The following is a 22,546-nucleotide window of genomic DNA, read 5'->3' on the forward strand; positions in this document are numbered from 1 at the left end:
TGCATCTTTTATCACATTAGTGAATTATGGCACTAATGTGTCGCCATAATTCATGCGTACTGGATCTCTACCCACATCTCAAACTATACCCGTCTGTCCTCTGTGGTCGACTGAAGAGGTGTGTGAGGAACTGCATGCCACTCATTCAAAGTTAAGAATATGGTAACGCTTTATATTAAAGGTCCTTAAGCATTTGTTAATAGGTAATAAGACACTTATTATATGCTTATTAACATTAATTGGTGTTAATAAGCCGATCTATAAGTGTTAATAATAACATAATAAACAGCAGCTGAGTGGGGACCAGAAGTCTGAGGAGTGGATCCAGGTGGCTTCCATCATTGATCGCTTCCTGTTTGGGCTCTACACGCTCTTCATATCAGTCAGTTCTATAACTATGATCTGGATCTGGGTTGATTCAGACAGACGATAGAAAAGTTTTTCAGAAGGTTTTCACTTAGGTAATATAGTGAACATCATTTTCTTTGTAGTCTTATTTTAATATAATTTCAACTGTTTTTATTATCAATTTAGAGGTCCAATACACGATTAAGGCTTGAATTTAGGTACATTTTAAAGATGTATTATTATTATTATTATTATTGTGTCAAATGCTAAATCCTTAATAAAACATGTAAAATAAAATCCAAAGTAGCATTATTTTGTGTGAACCTGAGTAGATATTGAAACAAGGTTTTTAGGCTTCAAACAAATTTACGATTGTTTAAGACGCCATTATGTCTGAGCTCTAATTCGTTCTCCTGTCGCTTTTGGGGCACTCATTCAAATCAATAACAAAAGCCTTGTTATGGTTCCGAGCTCAACCCCAAATGCTGAAAACAATCAGATTACTTGAATAGAGGTTATCAGATTTAATGACAAGACAGGGAATAACTTGAATGGAAATGTTGACTGTGTAGGCGGATATATGGGCGGGCAGGCAGGCAGGTAACCAGATAAGATGGACACCAGTATGTGGAACTGGAAGACAAAGAAAAAATTCAATGGTCAAAAATACTTGGTGACAGCAAACCTTACTGTAATCCTAAATGCCCGAGAGTTTTACTGACGTGTAATGACAGCCAACGATCCGGCCATGAGTGGATGGGAAGCCAGGGTTCAAATACACAGTTGGAAGAGGTTATCGCCGCTGCGTGGAATAAGCAGATGACCTGGGCGACGGACAAGATAGTCGGAGCCTGGACCACACAGACACAAACAAACACTGACAAACAGGAGAGAGAGACTGACTCAGGCTAGGTGCAAGTGTGAGGCAGGACTGCACCCCCTAGCGTACCCCTGGAACTGGCACAGCAGTGAAAAATGCAGTGTACTGCATTGAAGTTGTCGTAAAAATGTATCTAATGGAAAATAGATATCGGCCAAACAGAAGCAGGCACTTTTAAAACAAATCACATATAAACACGACACTTTTTTCACAACAGGTTTGTTTATGTCCCCACTATATATCCTGCTCAGTTGTCTGAACAGGGATGTGTGGCTCTGTTAAAATAGGTAAATATGTATTGTGAAGGCTTTAAAATGAATTGTTATCCTTATATATTACTACTACTATTAATGGCTATGTGTCTGTTACTACATGATGGGTATGCACACACACTCCCTTCATATGCAATCCGGTTAGTGGTGGTTATTTATTAGTTTAGAGAATAGTCTGCTCTTGTTCTGTACTGGCATCTGTTACAATATACAATATATATAGTGTTGGAGCTCCTTCAGCTGGACATGCTGTATATGTCCTCTAGTGTATTATAGACTAGTGCTGTTAAGTATGTTTGCTCTTATATTAAACTATCAGTATAACGTTGAAGAAGCATGTCTCAATACCCAGTAATTTCTTCCTTCAGCGTGGTTTAGCGTGGGCCATTCTCAATAACAAGTACTGCAGGTTTGGGCATACTTGGTAGTTCGGACTTGGCATGTTTGAGGAAGGGAGGACACAGTACAGTCATTCTGGAACAACAGCGTACTGTTGATGTCCCCATCTCAGGTCCCCTCACCAAATAAAACAAACAACTTCTTTTGAAGAGTGAGTTGGCAGCGGTGACTCAGGATGTAGTTAAAAATAGCGCTTTGAGTGGCCACTGCTCTGAAAGGCGCTGAATAAATTCAGTCCCTTTACAATCTTAAGAGTGACATGTTCACATGATAACTCGGTGGTCATTTTCAGAAAGAGCAGCAACTTCAACAGTGAGGACTGAATAATGTGGAGAAAACCACAAAAAATACACACATAACACAGGGTCTGAACAGGACGGGACAGACGTGGGTGTCTACCCACATTTGTGACGCCAAACCCAATACTAACACAGCTGCATGGTGATGGATTTGGGGAATCTGATACCGTTGTGGTAGCTTTTCACCATCTAGCTACATTCTGGTGTCCTGTAACTACCAAATGTGTCAGACACCCTACTTTGTATTTATCTACCGTAGGAAAATCCACACTGTGCGGGACAAACCACCTGATTTGTACAAGTGGGGTTTTCAAGTCACGCTTAACTAAGAATAATGCTATATATATGTATCTTTGTTGTGACTGCAAATTAAAAAACTGCAAGAGCATTTCAACCAGGTAGGTAATGCATCCACGGTTCTGTGATTTTGGTTAATTTTAGCTACAATTTGTACAATCAATTGACTACTAGAATGTAAACATTCTGCCGTTATAATCTTATGATTCTTATTTTATTCATATATATTTCATTAGAACCAAGACAGAGAAGAAGAGCTGAGAATTGCAAGATAATGGCTGCTAAACACTTTGAATTGAAGGTTAAGAGTATAGATCATATTGAGGGAGCTATGGTTGTTACACAACGTAATATTGACTCGTTGGTTGCCATTTGGAATTCTTTATTACTTTTTTGTTTTCTGTAGTTAACATTAGTTCTTTGATCTTCAGCCCTCTGACATGTCGTTTTTGACCATGGTTTTCATCATGTTCTCTGTCACACAAGGTGAGTAGGCTACATGGAAACAATAATTTTTACGTGTAACATGATTTTAAATAAAAAACAAGGGAGATGTTTTACATTTCTTTACTCAGCAACCGTATTATGCTTGCTGAAAAATGACATAGAATACATGTTATCATATCAATTCTATTTTATATCTGGTATGCGGGCTAAATTCATGATATAACATTTTCAAGATCTTTTCTGGATTATGAAGGACAATTAAATCTTGACAATTTGTATCTTTGAGTAAATATGAATTTACAAGCATCATTTAAAAAAAAAAAAATTGATTGCCATAGTCTACTTAACTTGGGTTATTCATTCATTATCATTTCACATATGGCAACAACTAGTTTTTGTGAAGTAAACATTAGCCACACTTTTGTTTTTCTAATTTTGTCCCCAGCTCAGAGCTTGAACTGTTCTGAACCCACCAATCTAGCCCTGCTGGAAGCACTGACACCAGTCTTTGATTTACGCTTCATTCGACCTGTCAACAACTTCAATAATTACACAGAAGTCTATGTATCCTTTACCATGTATGGCATTCTGGGAGTGGTATGTTCCGTTTTAGATATATAAAAACAATATTTATAGAAAATAAATGAATTAACTGATTTCCCTGTACCTGGGTTGGTATAATGACTTTGTGAACTTAAATCTCAAGTATTATCCTTTAAGAAGCATTTTGTCTTTTTCAATTGTTAAAGTGAGCAATTAATAAATGTTAAAGTAGAATATGACTATTTATGAAAATGGCATTTCGGATCTAAGCAACATTTTGATAGAATAGCCCTTTATATCTCTGCACCTTTGTAGCCAGAGATTCATATTTTACATTCAGTTGGCTACTAAAGATTGATACATGGCATTTGCATTACTTTCTTTTCAGGATGAAAAAGCTCAACTCTTGACCACTTATATTTGGCAACACATTGTGAGTATAAAAATCAAATAAACGAACTAGCCATACTTATTATCTGGACATTTATATTAAAAAGCACTATTTCACATTGTATATTGAAATCCATTGTTTATAGTTAAAACACCTATTTGCTGCTAGTAGCCAATCGGACAAATGCATGAAATAATTTGTGGTTCAAGGGATGGAAGAATGAGTTCATCAGCTGGGATCCAGAACAGTGTGGCACCGACCATATTACGCTACCTAGACGCCGGTTTTGGATACCAGATATGGTCATGAATGAATTGTAAGATCCATGCACAACTACAATTAGTAGGTGTGAAACACCTAATAATTGTAAATGGTCTCATTGTTTTATGTTATTTTGAACCTTAAGGTAAGGCACGATCCATTTTAAAGGAAAAAAACGTGAGAGTAAATTACACATAAGCTTCAATGATCTACACAATGTGAATTGAACTATTCCTTTGCCATCATCCCAATGTATATTTATTTTCCTAAATCACTGTTACTTCTCAGACCAATCAAATCTTATCAAAAAAGCCTTTGATATCAAATGTTGTTTTTTTTGCTGTCTTACAGAGTATCTAAAAACACAGCCCCATTTGTGCCTTATGTACATGTCTATTCTGATGGCATGATCTACGACTTCAGCCCTGTCAGAGTGGTTAGCACCTGCAGACTGAACATCTACACCTTCCCCTTCGACGTCCAGAATTGCACTTTCACCTTTGTCTCCTACAGCCACAAAAGTAAGCATGGATACGAAAAATCAAATTTTAATTTTTTGCCTAAAAAATTCTAAAATACGATTGTGACAGGTCTTAAAATTGTATTGGATCATGGAATCAATAACCACTAATGCAAACTGTGCATTTCATCTACAATGGGCAAATGCAACTTCAACGGGAGCTGGCTTGAGAACAGCGCTGCAATACGGAAGAGGATTGGGGCCAAATGTGATAATTTTTTTGGGAGTTCTGAATTTAATCTCATAATTCTGATTTTAACCTCAGAATAAAAATAATTCTAATTTTAAAGTATGAATTATTTTTTGAATTCTGTTTACTTTTCTTAAATGGCATTCGTAATGGTTTTAAAAAGGTCTTACATTTAACTTGTTGAAACCTGCGGAAACCCTGAATAAGACACACCACATAAATAAACAAGAATATATTTTACATTTCCATAACAATACATTTATTAGTCTGCCTCAGGATGGATTGGCTAGTTCGAGATTAGCCAATCGGTCATGGCCATACAAGCTTCCTTGTAATTTAACCATTATATAAACTTATATTTTTAGGATATACCTTTATTTCCCCCTCACGTACAGTTGTATAACATCCTGTGCTCTCTTCTTCTTCTCAATGCTCTCCTCAACCCGTCAGCCAAGGATATCATGGTTGAACTCAACAGACCGATAGAAGAGATTATTAAGAAAACATTGGCTGTGATGACTACTGTAGGGGAGTGGAAGCTAATAGATATCACTGCTCATAAAGAAACGCGACCTGGACTTCAATTTGACCGTCTCATATTTCACGTATGTTTACTATTTATTTGTAAGGGAATAATACAATATTTTTTTATGATTACAAAAGGAAAAAAAACTGTATTTCTTTCTGGTGGACAGGGTAGATTAAAGGAACTAGTTAACGATAAATATCGATACTTTTTTTTAAATGGTCTGACTTTGAACTGTCTTTTTGTTTAACTCCATAGATTGGTCTGAGGCGCAAGTCCACTCTCTATGTGGTCAACCTGATCATCCCAAGCTGCTCCTTGACCACAGTGGACCTCTTCAGCTTCCTGTTACCCCCACAGAGTGTGGACCGCTCGGCCTTTAAGATGACCCTCATCTTAGGCTACACCGTCTTCCTGTTGCTTATGAATGACTTGCTGCCGGTCACCGGCAACACCATACCACTCATAAGTCAGTGGGACTCTTTTCTTCACTGGGAAGTTAAAATGAAACTCTATTTCTTGAACTGAAAAGTAACCAGCACACTCACATCAATGTATCCCCAGATGTTTTCTTCGCCCTCTGCCTGGCTCTGATGGTGTCCAGCCTGTTGGAGACAATCCTCATCACCCATCTCTACTCAAGCTCCAGTCGCTTTGCTCCTGTCCCCCGCTGGGTGAGAGTAGTGGTCCTTCAAAAACTGGGGTGTTGTGTTGGTCTGCCTCCAAAGCCAACAAAAGACCATTCAACAGGTAAGATGTTGCTATGCTAAGTTATGATTACATTGACACTGAAAACAAAAAGACAAACTTAAAGATTTTCTTGACGTCTCTTCAATATAGATACGTCTCCCAATGCTGTAAGGGAGGAGATCAAAGCTGGTAAGACTCCTCCAATGCCCCTGGAACTGGAAGACACAACCCCAGGCGAGTTGAGAGAGTTGGGGAGAGACCTCCGGGCGATCCGGCTACACGTGGAACAGCAGCTGAGTGGGGACCAGAAGTCTGAGGAGTGGATCCAGGTGGCTTCCATCATTGATCGCTTCCTGTTTGGGCTCTACACGCTCTTCATATCAGTCAGTTCTATAACTATGATCTGGATCTGGGTTGAATCAGACAGACGATAGAAACGTTTTTCAGAATCAGTTTTTAATTTATGCAATTTAGTGAACATCATTTTCTTTGTAGACTGTCGTCATCTAACCCTAAACAGTTTTTTTTTTATTTTAATACATTTAGTTAGTGTGATTATTGACGATTTGTGGTCCAATACACGATTAAGGGCTTACATTGATGTTCATTTTAAAGATCTATCATTATTATTCTCAAATGCTAAATCCTTAATAAAACATGTAAAATATAATTCAAAGTTGCATTGTTTATTTATGGTTACCTGAGCAGATAGACTTTTGGGCTAACTACACAGTTAAGATTGTTGGAGACAAATCATGCCACTCCACATGTCACTACACTAGCTCCCTGGGGTCAACATCAAGTTCAATTCATACATTCATACATTCATAATGTTGTCATTCATGCGTACTGGATCTCTACCCACATCTCAAACTATACCCGTCTGTCCTCTGTGGTCGACTGAAGAGGTGTGTGAGGAACTGCATGCCACTCATTCAAAGTTAAGAATATGGTAACGCTTTATATTAAAGGTCCTTAAGCATTTGTTAATAGGTAAGACACTTATTATATGCTTATTAACATTAATTGGTGTTAATAAGCCGATCTATAAGTGTTAATAATAACATAATAAACATGTTTATTGTGATATTATACGACTTTTAGAAGCACTTATAGAAACTTGTTAAATATTTATTGATTGCTTAATAACATTAATAATAATAGTCTTATGAGTTTCATACAGTTGTTAATAATAGCATTATAAACGCTTTTATTGAGTCTTAACTTAAGATTAATAAATCCTTTATTAAACTGCTAATTATGCATTTTGCAGGTACGGGATCTAAAGCGGGAACAATGCTTGAGGTTAATAAGTTTGCACATGTTGAGCGAGTGTGATCTGTTTTGCAAGTGGATGATGGCTTGACGTATATGCTTGATGAAGTGTTTGACGAACATTTGGAGAACATGTTGGAATCGTCATCACGAGCACCCCAAACTATTAACTGACAGACAAAAGACAGGAACAAGCACAGAACATGGATAAGAGGAAGAGGTCCGAACTGGAGGATGACTCTTTGGTAAGTTTAAGACTGTAGTTACTATAGTAACGGTAGCTGGTTCCATCTAGCTAGCTGTTTGCTAGCAAACTTTTTTGGCTAACATTACTTTCTTTCAGAGTTTTTAAGAATTAGAGTAATTCGAACGGTTGTGTCATGAATCCATGTCTAAACGGCTTAATGCTTATTGTAACCTGTCTGCTAACTGTCTATTGTGGTCAATGTTCTTTGCGTTTCTTTATAGAGTAACAAGAAAGACCAGCCAGAAGAATTCTCAGTCATCCCCAGAGGTCATGGAGAAGCCGGACTCGGATACGTCTAGTCCGTCGTTTTTAAAGTTTCCTTGGCATGGAAATCTCACTTTATGAGGTTTTATAACATTAATATGAGTTCCCCTAGCCTGCCTATCGTCCCCCAGTGGCTAAAACTTGTGTTTGGTGTAAAACGAGCCCTAGGTATCCTGCTCGTGGTCATAAGGGGCCAAGTTACCTCCCCTTTCTCTGCCTTGCCCGCCCAGAGAATTTGGTCCGCCAATGAGACAATGAGCTACGACCGTGCGAGCGCCACATGTGTGTGTGTGTGTGATTACACACACAGTAACGCAAGTGTTGTACACTTCTTTGGATTACCATTCTGCTGTTGGCGTTATGGCGCATAACACGTCGGTTCTTTGTCGTCTCTGGTATTTCCACAACGAGACTGTAGTTGGGGTTGTCTCAGCCATGGTTGAGAAGGAATCGGGGGAAAGGGACTTTGGCTCCGACTCCCTGAAGTACATGAACCACGACATGGAGGAGAAAGGGATTGTCGCCCGCGATTGTCTCCCGATTGAGCGCCGCTTCCCGCTGCCGAGGGACCACCGCCTCGGCGCTGCCCGCTGCAGGAGGCGGTGGTGCCTCAGCGCTGCTCGCTAACCAGCCCGCTGCCGAGGCAGCGAGGCCCCGGCGGGAGACAATCGTGGTCACCAATCGTGGGCAGCAATCCTTTTCTCCTCCCATCTCGTGGTTCAGTCTACTTCAGATTGATGTGGACGGGGTAGAACCAGAGACGTCGGAGAACCCGACACAGTCGCAGTTGATATACATAATATCGTCCGGAGGGGCACACAGCTTTTGGCCGTGAAAATATATATTATATGGTATAGATATCTATGTATAATTTGATATTACTTAGATATAGAGCTCCAGGACTCCCACCGGAGTACCCGGAGTGTTCGAGAACATTTACAGAACACAGCCAAAGGCTGTGCGCGCCTCGCCATTGCGATACATCCACTGTAAACAGAGCGCATGGTACCGTGGCCGCAAGCTGCTCAGGGCCACACCCCCACCCTCCTCCTTGACCCGCCACTCTCCTCCTCATTTGCATTAAAGCTACAGACACCAAAACGGCGCGTGTGGGGAAAGCTCAATGTGCGACTGGCTCGTAGTTGGTGTAATTCTGCACCACAGCAGAATTTCGGGAACGTCTTCAAATAATGTGTTAAGGGCCCACCAATATCTATATTAAAGCGTCCATAAAGTAGCATGCCATGGGACCTTTAAAAGATTATGTTCAAGAATACGTTCTGAAGTTTTTAAAATTAAAAATATATATATATCAAAAGAGATGTTTAAGAGTGTCTTTTATTTTACCTTTTATCAACCTTGATAACATATAGTATTCATTAACTGTTAGTGTTTATTAAAAGGACTTACTAAATTGTTCCCACTTTAGATCTCGTAGGCCTACCTGCAAAATGCATAATTAGCAGTTTAATAAAGGACTTATTAACCTTAATAAGCATAAAAAATGCTTAGTAAAGGTCTCACAATGAGATAATAGGTAAGTTAGTAAGAATCAATAAATTGGTTTGTAATGCGTCTATTAACAACTATAATAGTATAATTGTGTATGTTCAGTGTTCATAAAAGTCTTATAATCTCACAATAAACATGTTTATTATGTTGTTGACACTTATTGATGGTCTTATTAACACAAATTATTGTTAATAAGCATATAATAAGGTCTTATTAGATATTAACTAAGGCTTATTATAAGGACCTCAACATAAAGCATTACCAAGAATATTTTCATATTCCATACCTTGAAGGTCGAACAAACAATTTATCTCCTCCGGGAAAATTAACTTGAGAACGTCTTTGTAATAGAGCTTGTGTTGAATTTAGAAAATACCCCCTTGTTGCAAGGGAATATAGGGTACCACTGGGTTGTTTATTTCCAGTTAAGAAAAATTCACAGGTTTGTATAGAGTTATTATGAAGGAGCAGCAGACTTTGAATAGGCCTATATGGACCGTGAGGAAAGAAAATACAATGCCCAAAAGCTGTCGTGTTTGCCCATGCTGAACATTATGGCGGCAATGCCGGTAACTTTGTTCATGTCTTATTTTTTGTTGTTGTTAAATGATGTTAACCATTTTGTCACAATCGTGGAGCCCTATCAAAGACACTGGAAAAGCTATTTCTACAGCAGTAGGCTAACGCGTTAAAGATGACTTGTGATATTTATCGAAGGATGTGTCTATTGTCTTAAGCAAACCGGATTAATAAATGTCTTCAACGCAAATACATTTTACACAGCCAATCAGAAGACATACAACGCAGAATACATAATACCTGATAGTAGTCACATATTGACACAATGAAAGCATTACAAAAAGCTATCATAATTCCAAGGTACTACAGAAGACTACATTTTGCTGAAAACATTTGGCCTTGTGTGCATCCAATCAAATTGGTTGGACCCATGATCTAATACACTGGACTCGTTTAATAATGGATATGAAAAAAGGCATTAACTATATCTCCTTCAGCTTGATGTTGCTTCATGGTAAGGTGAATTATTTTTATTGTAAGGTTGCACATATTTAAGTTTGTGTCTTTCTAAATGGTAAAAAGACACAAACATTAACACAGGAACAATTACTCTTTTGTTTAAATGCATAAAACATAGAAAAACAACCGCAATCATTCAGTAGCCTATCTAATATACGTAACTACCAAACCTTGTACTGCTTGCTGTCCATTTATACAGCAACGGTAGAGGCGATGAATTGTACCAGTCCAAGTCCTGAATCCCTGTTTGATGCACTGGCGCAAACGTTTGCAAAGAAACATCTACGCCCAGTGAAAAGCCTTGCGACACCAACCAATGTCTCCGTCTCCTTCACGCTGGTTGGAATTTTGGGAATAGTAAGTGCATTATTTTGTGGAAGTGCATTTTTAACTGACAATTGAGATATATATTAAAGTTAAATCATGGTGTAACTAAATCAATCTCCCTTATCTAGAATGAAAAGGCACAATTACTTACAACTTTCCTATGGCTTTTACAAGTGAGTAAATATGCTTTAATTCATTAATTTACTATAGGAATAGTTGTGCAATTTTTCGAATTAGATGGGTCCCATTGTACAACTTTTTCTGTAAAACCACTCTGACCTTGTCCATCTTCGCGAGCTTGTATAGCAATATCTTTTTTTGTTATTGTATACACTAGCAGGTGCTTGGTCTTGAGAACCATTGGCATGCATGGATCATTTTTTGCAACTGACTGATTTTCAAAAGTGGTGCAGTTCGAAACATTGTTTTCATTGAACGTGTGCATTGTTAACACTTTTTGTGTCAGTGATGTGTGTCAATTTGACACCTATTGTACCTATGAAATGAAAGTGGTTATCAATAATGACGCAAAATAATGCTTTCAAACTGTTTCTGTAGGAGTGGGACATTGAGGGTCTGAGCTGGGATGCAAAGGAATGTGGTTCAGATCGAGTTTCTCTTCTACGTGAAAACCTGTGGATACCAGATATCCACATAAAAGAGTTGTAAGTCTCAAAACGGGAACTTCAGTAGCTTGACAGATTAATCAAAGCAATTTCAAGGAATAATGGAATGAAGTTTAAAGCTGACACATTACACCACCAGGTGTGAGTGTGATTAGCCGTTACAAGCCGTTTTGAAAATAGGCCTTTTCTGACATCCGTGTGCCCGATAGATCAGCCGACCAGCCTACCCAGTGGACTGTAGCAAACGCTGCTCACCTCTCCGTCATACATCTGGACGGTGAATCGATTCACCGGAAACTCGACGTCGCCAAGAGGAGTCGTTCGCGAATCGTTTATTCGTTCAGCTTGGTTTGCGGTAGCGGTAAATCGCATCATGGAATGCACGCCATTGCACGGTTCTCAGTTGAGTCAGTCAGACTCAGTGGAGTTAGTGCTACCGGAAACTCGACTGAACGAACGAACGAACGATTCGCAAACTACTCCTCTTGGCGAATTGAATCACGCGAACTGGGTCACGGAAACAAATCTTTAAATCCACCACTACCTGGACGTGACCACATGTGATGTCAGAAGATGCCAATTTTCAAAAAACGGCTTGTAACGGCTAATCAAACTCACACCTGGTGCTATAGTGTGTATCCCTTAACTTGCTTCATCGAACAATTTATCAGGTGAAACTCCTTTTTTTATTTTTTGCTCATACTTTATACAAAAATATGAATGCTGACGTCATCGTATTTAAGATGACGTCAGTCTTAATGACTTATGCTTTGATTCTGAAGCATGAAATGGATGTGGTAATGCGTTGATACGTTTTATTCTCCAATTTATTTATTTTATTTGAAATTATATGATTTAATTCAATTCTGTTACAGTATGGATGAGGACCAGTCCCCCTTCACTCCCTACGTCTACCTAGACGACAGGGGTCACGTATACGATGATAAACCACTCAGAGTGGTGAGCTCCTGCAATCTAACACTCCGAGACTTCCCCTTTGACGTCCAAAACTGCACCCTGACTTTTGGCTCCTACTTACACTTTGGTAAGCCTTTGGTTGAATGAACAAATCAACATGTGAACACATGGAAAAACAAATGAGGTATAAGGCAAATGAAAAGTGCGATAGGCAGATTTGGATATGGTCTCTCATTGGAACTGTTATTGTTGGATCATATGCGTTTTCAGATACTGATATCCGTGTTCTTATGGGCAGCTCAGAAGAAGACATTCTGATTGAGTCCAGAAAAATCTTAGAGACTGAAGGAGAATGGGAGCTCATAGATATTAAAGCTGCTCAGTCTATTTTAATTTTAGAGGACGGAAGATACCAGGAGGTACGATTTGACGTGAGTAAAGCTTATTTCAAGTGTTAAATTGAAATACTTGCATTATATACATGTTCACTGTGATTAACTTGACAACACATGAAATCATGTGTAAGATTTTATTCAATTTTTAGGCATTGTAATTATTTGAGTGTTCGAAGGAAGCGAAATATCTGAAACCCACAGCATGTTTTGTTGATTTGATGTACCTATCCAACTATCATAATAGCATCTGCATTTTATGAGAACCAATTAACCTCTTAAGCTCGAGGGTCCCCATATTTGGGGACCCTCGATCACTCTCGCAGCAAAAGGCATACAACACTGCCCTTATTGTGTGCACAGCAAATTAAACATGAGAAACTCCGCTACAAGCACATACAAGTCATTTTTATGCACACCAAACACAACTCAAACGCCAAGCATATTAAAATCAAATATCAAAATCTGAATAGCGTAAGAAAGTCAACCCACTCTCCACATTTCCATTGCTACCGCACCGATACTTTGTTGTACACAAACAAGTATCATCTCAAATTAAAGCTAAGACCATGACGAGTTCGACAGTACCACTGTCAAGGCCCTACGATAAAAACTCATTCTTACCTTTGCGATTTTTTGATGAAAAGTTGTACTTGAGAGCAATAAACTCCGGTTTTAGTACGTCCAACATGTCTGCATTTGTTTACAACCAGCTTTAATGTGAACCTCACTTATTTTTAGTGTAAGATGGCTTCCTTTCATGACGCATGCATCGAAGTTGGTTTCGCGGTAGTTGTATTCGCTTCCTTACTGTTAGCCAATCATGTGTCTGGCACACATTTCGATACTGCCCCTAAAATATATTGGCTCTTGCGGTTAAAACGAGGTGTCAATCATCTAAATCGACCAATCCCCAGCCGAATTATTAGCCTGCGTAACAGGATGTAGCTCAGGAGAGCTACATCCTGTGTGGCCTCTTTACGCACGCATTCTGACGAGTACTGAGAAAGATTAAAAATCAAAAGAAAAATCAAAAACAGTTAAATGTATGTGATGATCATAGATAATGACATAAAAGTGAAATATATAGTTCAGTACATCAACAACTTCAAATGGCAAAGATGGTGCCAAAATGTGCCAAAATGACCAATTTAGAGAGTCCGCCTAAATAGTCATTACTAAAACCTCTGTAATTTTGCTCTGCTTAACTTTATGATGATCAAACTTTGCAGAGATAATGTTCACACCTTGTGCTATGATTTGATTTGATTTAGCTTCATCAGCATAATTTGAAAGACATATTCATAGAAGAAATGTGATTTTTTGTTGGGTGGAAATGAAATCTGTCATTCATGCTTGTGTGCCAACTTAATTTACTCTGAGCCAGTGACATAAATACAGATAGTTACAAATCTGAACACATTTCACAAGTGTTCCCTTTATAATGAAACCACAATTATTCAAATAGACCTTGTAGATGCAGAGATATTCTCTTTTCATTTTGGGTATGTTAGGGTACGAGCAGAACCCTAAAAAATAGGCTGGAGCTTAACTGGTTAAGTCACAATTTGGGTCATTGAAGGAACTTTGTAAGAAAAAACTGACGCTAACTTCGTGTTTGTGGCTAACATTTTTTAGAAACTGCCCAAATGCAAAACATTTTATTTCACAAAAATGTATTTTAAACCTATAAAGTCTCTTTTTCGAGTTCATCCTGTTAATCTTTGATACGATGTAGAATCCTTGTGCACTATTTATTTTCCTCACAATAGATTGTGATAAAGCGTCGATCCCTTATCTACATGGTCAACCTGATCATCCCCAGCTGCTTCCTGGTCACAGTGGACCTCTTCAGCTTCCTGTTACCCCCACAGAGTGTGGACCGCTCAGCCTTTAAGATGACCCTCATCTTAGGCTACACCGTCTTCCTCTTGCTGATGAATGACTTGCTGCCGGTCACTGGCAACACCATACCTATTATCAGTAAGGGTTTCTACTTGCATGTGGTTGTACCATGCCAACCTTTTCTATTTATTTTTTTCATGTTCAAATTACCCTCATTGTTCCAAAGCCTAGGACATATTTCATAAAGTGAATTATGCTCCATCCAGATATAGCCTTTTGGAAACCTACTATTTTAAAGCAGCTTTCCAAAAAGGTATGCTTTATGCTATATGCTTTAATAATAAATATGCTATAATATAATAACACCCTATGTCATACATCCTGAATCATCATGAAAACCTTTCGCCTGGCTGCAGAGAAATAAGTTGTGCATTGTTTTTCTGCAGATGTTTTCCTCTCCCTCAGTCTTTCCCTGATGGTGGCCAGCCTTTTAGAGACCATAATTGTCACCCATATCCAGAACTCCAGCAACAAAAAACAAGTTCCTCGCTGGGTTAGCATCCTGGTGCTCCGCTACATAGCCCCCGTCATCTGCCTACCTCTTAAACCACAGAGCAACAAGGTCACAGTCCACCTCAACCCGTACCGTGAGCACAGACTTTGTCTTTATGCTAATTAGAACACTTAACACAATTTCCACAATCCTTTGTGCTGACTTATAACACCATCACTGTCTCTTTGCTCTAAAATACATTTCACAACTTGGCAAATAACAATTAGTGATATGATAATAAGTGCCATCTGTCTGTGGTCTATGTCGCTTGTATTTTCTTCGCACCCTGCTCTTTCCCAGACATACAAGTGGGAACTAGTGTGGCGAATAGCAACCCAGCGATACAGTCTTGGCTCCACCCAACTGATCACCAGCCAATGAAATCGGCCCGTGATCCGGAGGTGATGGAGGAACTGCGGAGGCTGAGCCAGGACCTGCGCTCCATCCGTCTTCAGGTGGCGAACCACCTCGACGGAGCACAGACCTCAGAGGAATGGGCCAAGATAGGGTCGGTGATTGACCGGCTGCTGTTCATAATCTATTTTATCTTCATCTTCTCCAGCATCTTGTGTGTCACCATTCTGTGGATCTAAGAATAATACCAACATTTTGTCCTAGTAGTCGGTAGGAGTTTAGTTTTGGTAGTTTATCAGAGTTTTCTGTTTATATGCTGTGTGATTGTAAGGTGGTAGCTAACTTGGTAAAGTGTGTCTGTTATAAGCCATGGATTTGCTGTATAGTACCTGGCTAGATGTTTCATGAATGGTTTGGTGTGTAGAATATTATCCCATTTGCCACAATTGTTCACTTTTCGCGTGGTAGATATATAGGCCTGTGTAGACGGAATGATGACAATATGAAACATGTCTGCATTAAAATATCAAAAAATTACGAAACCTTTGTTGAGTTGTGCATTGACATTATCCTAATTGTTTCCAACAATGTTCAAACCCAGAGAAATCTGTAGTTTTATTTACAGTAACTGTCCAACATATTTACCATTAAACCAAGAATAATTACCAACAATGTTAGTTTATAAGACATGCTTTCTTTAGCATATACCGGAGTAGGGTAGGGTAAGTAGTCATGAAACGTCAGTTCACAAAGCAAACTACACTCCCAAACAACATGGCTGAGGCATGGCTCACTGACATCTAGATGGCTTTTACCAGGTCAACACGAACAGGAGGGTTCAAGGTCAGACGATGACCAGGGCCCCGTTTCCCGATAACGATGGATCTTCGCTCGTACGATCATTCTCCCGATGGATCTTGCGATCCAGATCTTAAGCCCTTCATCTATGCATCCATCTATGACTTTAGTTTATTCATATTGGTTACACTTGGTACATGCTACCGTTTCTCCCATTGCAAACTGGGTCAAGGCGAAGGGTTGCCTCGTCATCTATCAAAACAATGCAGTGCAATCATTTGTTTAGTGAGTCATAGATGTTAAATAGATGCTAAACATTTCACTGGTCATACAACTAGGTCACTATAGCTGTTTGACAGAGCAGAGACGCATAAGAAAAAACTGCCATGCACTTATATAATCATAATAATGATCATAAACAGGACAAGAGGGACTATGAACAACGATGGATTGTACATATTGTAGCGGGCCATTGGGTGTGGGGTTTCCACTCTACCAAGTTGAGTAGATAAATGACACAACACACAGCAATTCCAGTGCAGAATGGTTTATTTACCTAGTAAATTAAAACCAGGGTGGGAAAGGGACATCCCCCTCCTTTATGCTATCGTCCGTCAAACACCTTCCACCTGTCTCTCTCTCTCTCTGGGCGTACCACACTGCCAGGCGATCACACAGATCCTGCCTGTCCTTACCGAGCCCTAGCTCCTCTTCCAACTCCAACCTCTCCTGTCTGTCGTTTGCTACCTCCTTTAAGCCCAAGCACCCCTGTGCTTAATGATCCCCAGGCTCGCCTCGTTAAAGGGAGGAAGTCCATATATGGCTTGGGGGTGGAGCCAGCAGGTTTGCCGAACCGAGCACTCCCCTCACTCCTCCCTGGCGTCTGCCACAATACGTTTATTATAGACACTAAATAATAATCTTACACTCCAAGCAGCAGAATAGGAATTTAAGGGGGTAATGTTTTACAAATGGATCTAGTTGTGCTTTACATTTTTTCCCTTTACAATTCTGGAAATATTACAGAATGGTATGTTAACACGTTGGTGGCAGATCTTCTTGGAGGAAGCGGCATAGAGCCTAGGCCGGACACCAGAAACGACCAGGCGTTGAGCTACGCGTGGATGAAGCCTTCAGAAGGGGGAGTGTAATCCTACAGTGGTCAGTCTGTAGTACGATGCAACATGATGGGTTGAAACAAATATGACGCAAAAGACGATAGAATACACGGTTCACCAAGATTTGAGCTTGCGTTCAGATATTACGAAAAAGTCCAACTTGTGATACTAGGTCTAGGGTACAGTAAAAAGGAGATAAATAATCATCAAAGTGTTTGACTTAAAGGTGTCGGAAGGAAGGTCTTAGATTACATACATACTGCACCTGGCTCTGTCTGCATGGGGAACTTTATTGCTGGGAGAAAACCTAGGACAACATGGTCAATTGTTTAAGATCATTCTCCACAATATCTTTTCAAAACGAAAGTGAAAAAGAAGACAGCAGAGAAACAAACAGCATCAGCAATCTTCTTGAGACCTCCTGGCCTTCGGTGTCAAGCAGGTTTGTTGTCCCACTTTTAAGTGCAAGTTTACCCGTAGGACAAGTTTTTTCACGATAAAGACAATGTTAAAACATGGTCTCAATTCAATACAGATAAAAAACATCAAACTGTATTATTTCATTCCTATTGGTTATCAAAAGGATATAAGTCGCCTCCATACACTTACAGAACTTATGTTATCAGACTTTAGATGTTTACTTCGGATGTTAGTCACCATAAATTTGGACTCCTGTCAAATAATGATCAAATGCCTTGATTGTTAGCTGTTAAATAGGAATCGGTTAATAGATTAAATTAAACATTCTCAAAATATTGTCTCCAAAAATATTGAATATAGAAACATGCAAGTCTAATGCTCATGTTCCCAATGTGTAGAAGTGATGATTTCTTTGAACCATAACCAGATCAGCAGCCCCATGTCTCTCCTGAACCCTCTGTCCATAAATGCATGATCAGTTTCTCTTCTTTCAGATCCGGCCATTAAATGGCTGTATACCGAGACTAACAAGAGAGAAATTCTCTAATTAAAACAGAAGAGGGGAATTCACTAGATAATATTGATTAAATTCAGATATACTTTCACTTCATTTTAATTTAAAAAGAGCAATCGATTTTTTAACAATGTAGAGTCACAATGCAGTAGTCACTCAAGCATATTATTACATTATTGGGCATCCCTGGCCTACTGGTCAGGGAGTTGGCGGCCGGTTTGAATCTTGACCGGTAGGCCAAACCGGTAGTGCCGGTATACCCCATGTGTGTGGACCTCTGACAAGGTCACTCCTGTATGAGCAGACATTTCCCTAACCATACATACTTATTTTACATAGTTAACACAAGTTACCCATGTGATGCATCACGTCACACATAATAACTCCAAGGGCGTAGTGACCTTGTGTTCAATATGACAGGTTTCTCAGGTTTGTGCTTGAAGTTTGCCTTGTAAGCTAACAAGGGCTGATTGTTTCACAAACGACCCACTCAAATTGTTTGGCAATTGGTAGCAATCCAGAGAACCCATAACTGAAAATAGTGGGAAATAATGGAGCTGAAAAAAGGGATTTGGCTGATCTACCTCCATTTGATGTTGTTTCATGGTAAGGTGCATTGTTGTTATTTTAACAATATGTTGTTAATTTGGAATGGACAGACCCAAGCAGCAGCTGGGCAAATTCCTGGACCAACACTATTTGTAAAGGACAGAACACTACAACTATTAATGCATCCGTTACTGTTACTAGGATTTTTTTAAATAATATTTGATGTTCAATATTAAATGCTAAATTATTATGTTAACCTTTTGCTTCTCCACTGAATGTTTATTCAAATAGTCAATGGGTCAGCTTTAAATTGCACCTGGCCAAATGCTGAATCCCTTTATGATGCGCTTGACGAAACAATATTTTCAAAGAACCATCTACGCCCTGTGAATCTGCTTGAAACACCAACAAATGTCTCCATCTCTTTCATTTTGGCTGGAATTCTCGGAGCAGTAAGTGCGCTCTTATATCCATGTAGATTATTTAAAACATTTCTGTTCATTTTAAATGCTAAAACTAATTTGTATGTTAAAAGTCCAAATCATGCGGCTTACTTCATCAAATTTTTCTTGTCTAGAAAAAGCACAAACATTTACAACTTTCTTATGGATTCGTCTTGTAAGTAAATATAATACATTCATCAGTTAACTTTCAATTTGTAAAATAAGAAACATTGCATTTTTTTTTTATTAACTTCTGTTGAATCTAGGAGTGGATCATAGAGGGTTTGACCTGGGACGAGAAGGAATGTGGTTCAGAGTAACTGTCGGTTAAACGTGAAAACCTGTGGATTCCAGACATTTTCATCTTAGAGTTGTAAGTCAGAATTAAGTTGTGTGTCTTTTGATTAAAAGGAAATGGCTTGGAAGTCTCGTCGCTCCACTGAACTATTTAGAAGGTGTTGACTGCTAATATGCAACGTGGTCTCATCCAATCTTTCACCAACCTTTCACATGTTAACAACCTTGGCTGCGGCCAGTGCGTCTATATTTTTATTCCGAAGCATGAATTTGATTAGGTAATTAAGAAATGGATTGATCATTTCCAACTATTATTCTCCTGTAATTATATGATCTGCTTGATTGCAGCATGGATGAGGACCAGTCCCCCGTCACTCCCTATGTCTATATAGACAGCAAGGGTCATGTAAATGATGAGAAACCACTCAGAGTGGTGAGCTCCTGCAAATTAGGAATTCTCAGGTTCCCTTTCGACGTCCAAAACTGTAGTTTATCCTTTGGATCCTTTATCCACTATGGTAAGTCAAAAAGAATGGAGGTGCAAGTGAACACATACACACATGTGTACAACACATCAAATAATTGGTTGTACTTTGTTTTCAGATTCGGCAATTCGCATGGTTCTGGGCCTGTCTGCAGAACGGATTCTGAGTCAGAGCAGAGAAGTTTTACAGACTGAAGGGGAATGGGAACTCCGAAACATCACAGCAGCTGAGAGTTTGTTATCTTTGGATGGTGGAGGTTACCACGATATAGTATTCAATGTAAGTAAGGTATATTTCAAGTTTTTCATTCAAATTATTGCATAATTTAAATGATATGATCTATGTTAAACATATATGCATACAAATATATTGTATAAGCCATTTCTTCTGTGTATGTCTTTGTGCAGGATACATTTATATTCATACAGACATAACATGTATAACTTTTGAAACCATCCAACAAAAAATAAAGTATGTCGTCAGCATACGAATATGCAAGTTAATCAATATATTCGGATAAATAATTTATGATACTTTATAATAAGCACCAAGACTACCATTTTAATCATCCTTGATGGAAGCTTTGAGCACAATTTTTTTTTTTGTCAAGCGTAGACCAGTCCTCTATGTGGTCAACCTGATCATCCCCAGCTGCTTCCTGAACACAGTGGACCTCTTCAGCTTCCTGCTACCCCCACAGAGTGTGGACCGCTCGGCCTTTAAGATGACCCTCATCTTAGGCTACACCGTCTTCTTGTTGATTATGAATGACTTGCTTCCGGTCACGGGGAATACAACACCCGTCATCAGTAAGGAACAACTCCACATTAACGCTCACTACACTTTGGGTGCAACATCAATCCCCATTTTCCTTTGTTGTTAATGCATTACCTCAAAATACATATAGGCTATAATTGTCGGTTGTTTTTGAACAGCTCCAGTAACCATTGAGCCATTGTATTTTTTTAACATCTCTGCTCATGGGAGTTAAGTGAAGTCAAGACAATTTTATTGGTGTAGCCTTAATCGCATTTAAGGGCTGCCTGAGTCTCTGAGGGCTTCACAGGCCCGTTGAGAGCTAATTATGCTGTTGCGCTTATTAATAATAATAATAATAATACATTTAATTTAGAGGCGCCTTTCAAGACACCCAAGGTCACCTTACAGAGCATATAGTCATCATAAATCGTTTAAAAAAAACAAGACATTGTGGAAAAAATAAATAAACATAATAAATAAAAAATAAATAAAACAAAAACAAGACAAAACAAAACAAACAAACATCAAAACAGTGATCAGTTAGACGTTGTGTGCTGACGTTCTGCAGACAGGCCCAGAACCATGCTGCGTTGTGTATTAGATAGTTAGGTCATAATCGTCGTTACGGCACAAATGCCGGACCCGTTTAACCGTATGCATGTATTCAGGTGGGATAATAGGATGCCTTTAATTCCATGAATGCAACGCAATAAATGTTGAAAAACTGCAACTCCTTATGGTTTCAAATGTCAAATATTAGGGCAAAGTAGGGGATTACTTATTTTGCCCTTTAAAACCTTGACGGGGCAAGTAAGTTACCATGAATGCATCCATCTGTGGTCAACATTTCCAGTGCTCTTCATTCTTCATTACAGCAACCCAACTAGTGACTACTGTGGGCATGCAGGTATCCACCACCTGGAGATAAAGCCTCGGCCCATCGCAGTGGATCACCAGCCAGAGAAATCAGCCCATGATCCTGTGTTGGAGGAACTGAGGAAGCTGAGCCAAGACCTTCGCTCCATCAGCCGTCTGGTGGAGAGACACTTCAAGGAACCACAGACTCTGTGCGATTGGACATTTATCGGGATTGTTCTTGACCGGTTTCTGTTCTCAATCTATGTTCTCTTCTTGTTTTCCACCCTCGTCGCCATCAGTGTCTTGTGGACATCTTAAAGTTTAAAGTCTAATGCCGCGTTTCCACTGCAGGGTGCGGAACGGATCGGATCGCAAAGGTGCGGTAGGGAGGGGGCGGTATAGCCCAGCTCAGTTCCGAGGTCGCGTTTCCACTGCCGACAGTACCCTTTGTGGTAGGCCGGATGTCGATCGCCGCGGCAGCTACGTAAACATCGTAAAAAACGTCTTCCTTCCCAAGAATGCAGACGAACGTCTCCACCTTCTTGTTCGCCCAAGCAAGCGTTTTACGCGACATGTTAATTGTAAAGAATAATACCTCGAGGCTACTGTTCGTTTGTTTTTATCCCCGTCACCCGGAAGTGACGATTCTGTCGACCAATCAACGGAGGGGGGGGTGTAGCTAGAATTTCATGGGACCCTTTCAGGCGTCTCGTCTCGTTTGCGGTACCCCAACGGAGGAGTCCCGAGAACGGGGCCGGAACGGGTACGGCAAAGTCCGGGTCACGCCCACTTTTGGCGGTGGAAACGCGACCCGACCCGCACCTTTGCGATCCGATCCGTTCCGCACCCTGCAGTGGAAACGCGCCATATGCCTTATAGGCTCTAAGTGGG

General features: G+C 39.6%; 2 protein-coding genes and 2 long non-coding RNA genes across 5 annotated transcripts; 3 read left to right on the top strand and 1 right to left on the bottom strand.

Annotated features, from left to right (window-relative positions):
• Positions 1-54: 54 nt before the first annotated feature.
• Positions 55-13,621, bottom strand: LOC132469227 (uncharacterized). Of its 2 annotated transcripts, none has more exons than XR_009528379.1 (3): positions 13,287-13,621; positions 1,071-1,225; positions 55-981 (listed from the first exon to the last, which is right to left on the bottom strand). It is a non-coding gene; the product is annotated as an uncharacterized LOC132469227 (long non-coding RNA). The 2 variants fall into 2 exon arrangements; XR_009528378.1 differs by lacking the exon at positions 13,287-13,621 and adding an exon at positions 5,922-6,057 and having other exon boundaries at positions 75-981.
• On the top strand, positions 4,097-6,497 carry LOC132469222 (5-hydroxytryptamine receptor 3E-like). The gene is made up of 6 exons (XM_060067152.1): positions 4,097-4,192; positions 4,489-4,658; positions 5,298-5,452; positions 5,632-5,842; positions 5,938-6,123; positions 6,214-6,497. The coding sequence occupies exons 1-6, from the start codon at positions 4,176-4,178 to the stop codon at positions 6,495-6,497; spliced, it is 1,023 nt and encodes a 340-aa protein (XP_059923135.1). The 5' UTR covers positions 4,097-4,175.
• A 345-nt stretch (positions 13,622-13,966) lies between the features above and the next one.
• Positions 13,967-15,978, top strand: LOC132469224 (5-hydroxytryptamine receptor 3C-like). Its single transcript, XM_060067155.1, has 3 exons — positions 13,967-14,645; positions 14,954-15,154; positions 15,361-15,978. Exons 1-3 carry the CDS (start codon positions 14,465-14,467, stop codon positions 15,651-15,653), a joined length of 675 nt encoding a protein of 224 aa, XP_059923138.1. The 5' UTR covers positions 13,967-14,464; the 3' UTR covers positions 15,654-15,978.
• A 2,755-nt stretch (positions 15,979-18,733) lies between these two features.
• Positions 18,734-19,629, top strand: LOC132469827 (uncharacterized). The gene is made up of 4 exons (XR_009528495.1): positions 18,734-18,870; positions 19,105-19,269; positions 19,391-19,431; positions 19,523-19,629. It is a non-coding gene; the product is annotated as an uncharacterized LOC132469827 (long non-coding RNA).
• Positions 19,630-22,546: the final 2,917 nt, after the last annotated feature.

This window comes from Gadus macrocephalus, chromosome 12 (assembly GCF_031168955.1).
Source record: "Gadus macrocephalus chromosome 12, ASM3116895v1".
In the NCBI taxonomy this organism is placed as follows: Eukaryota; Metazoa; Chordata; class Actinopteri; order Gadiformes; family Gadidae; genus Gadus; species Gadus macrocephalus.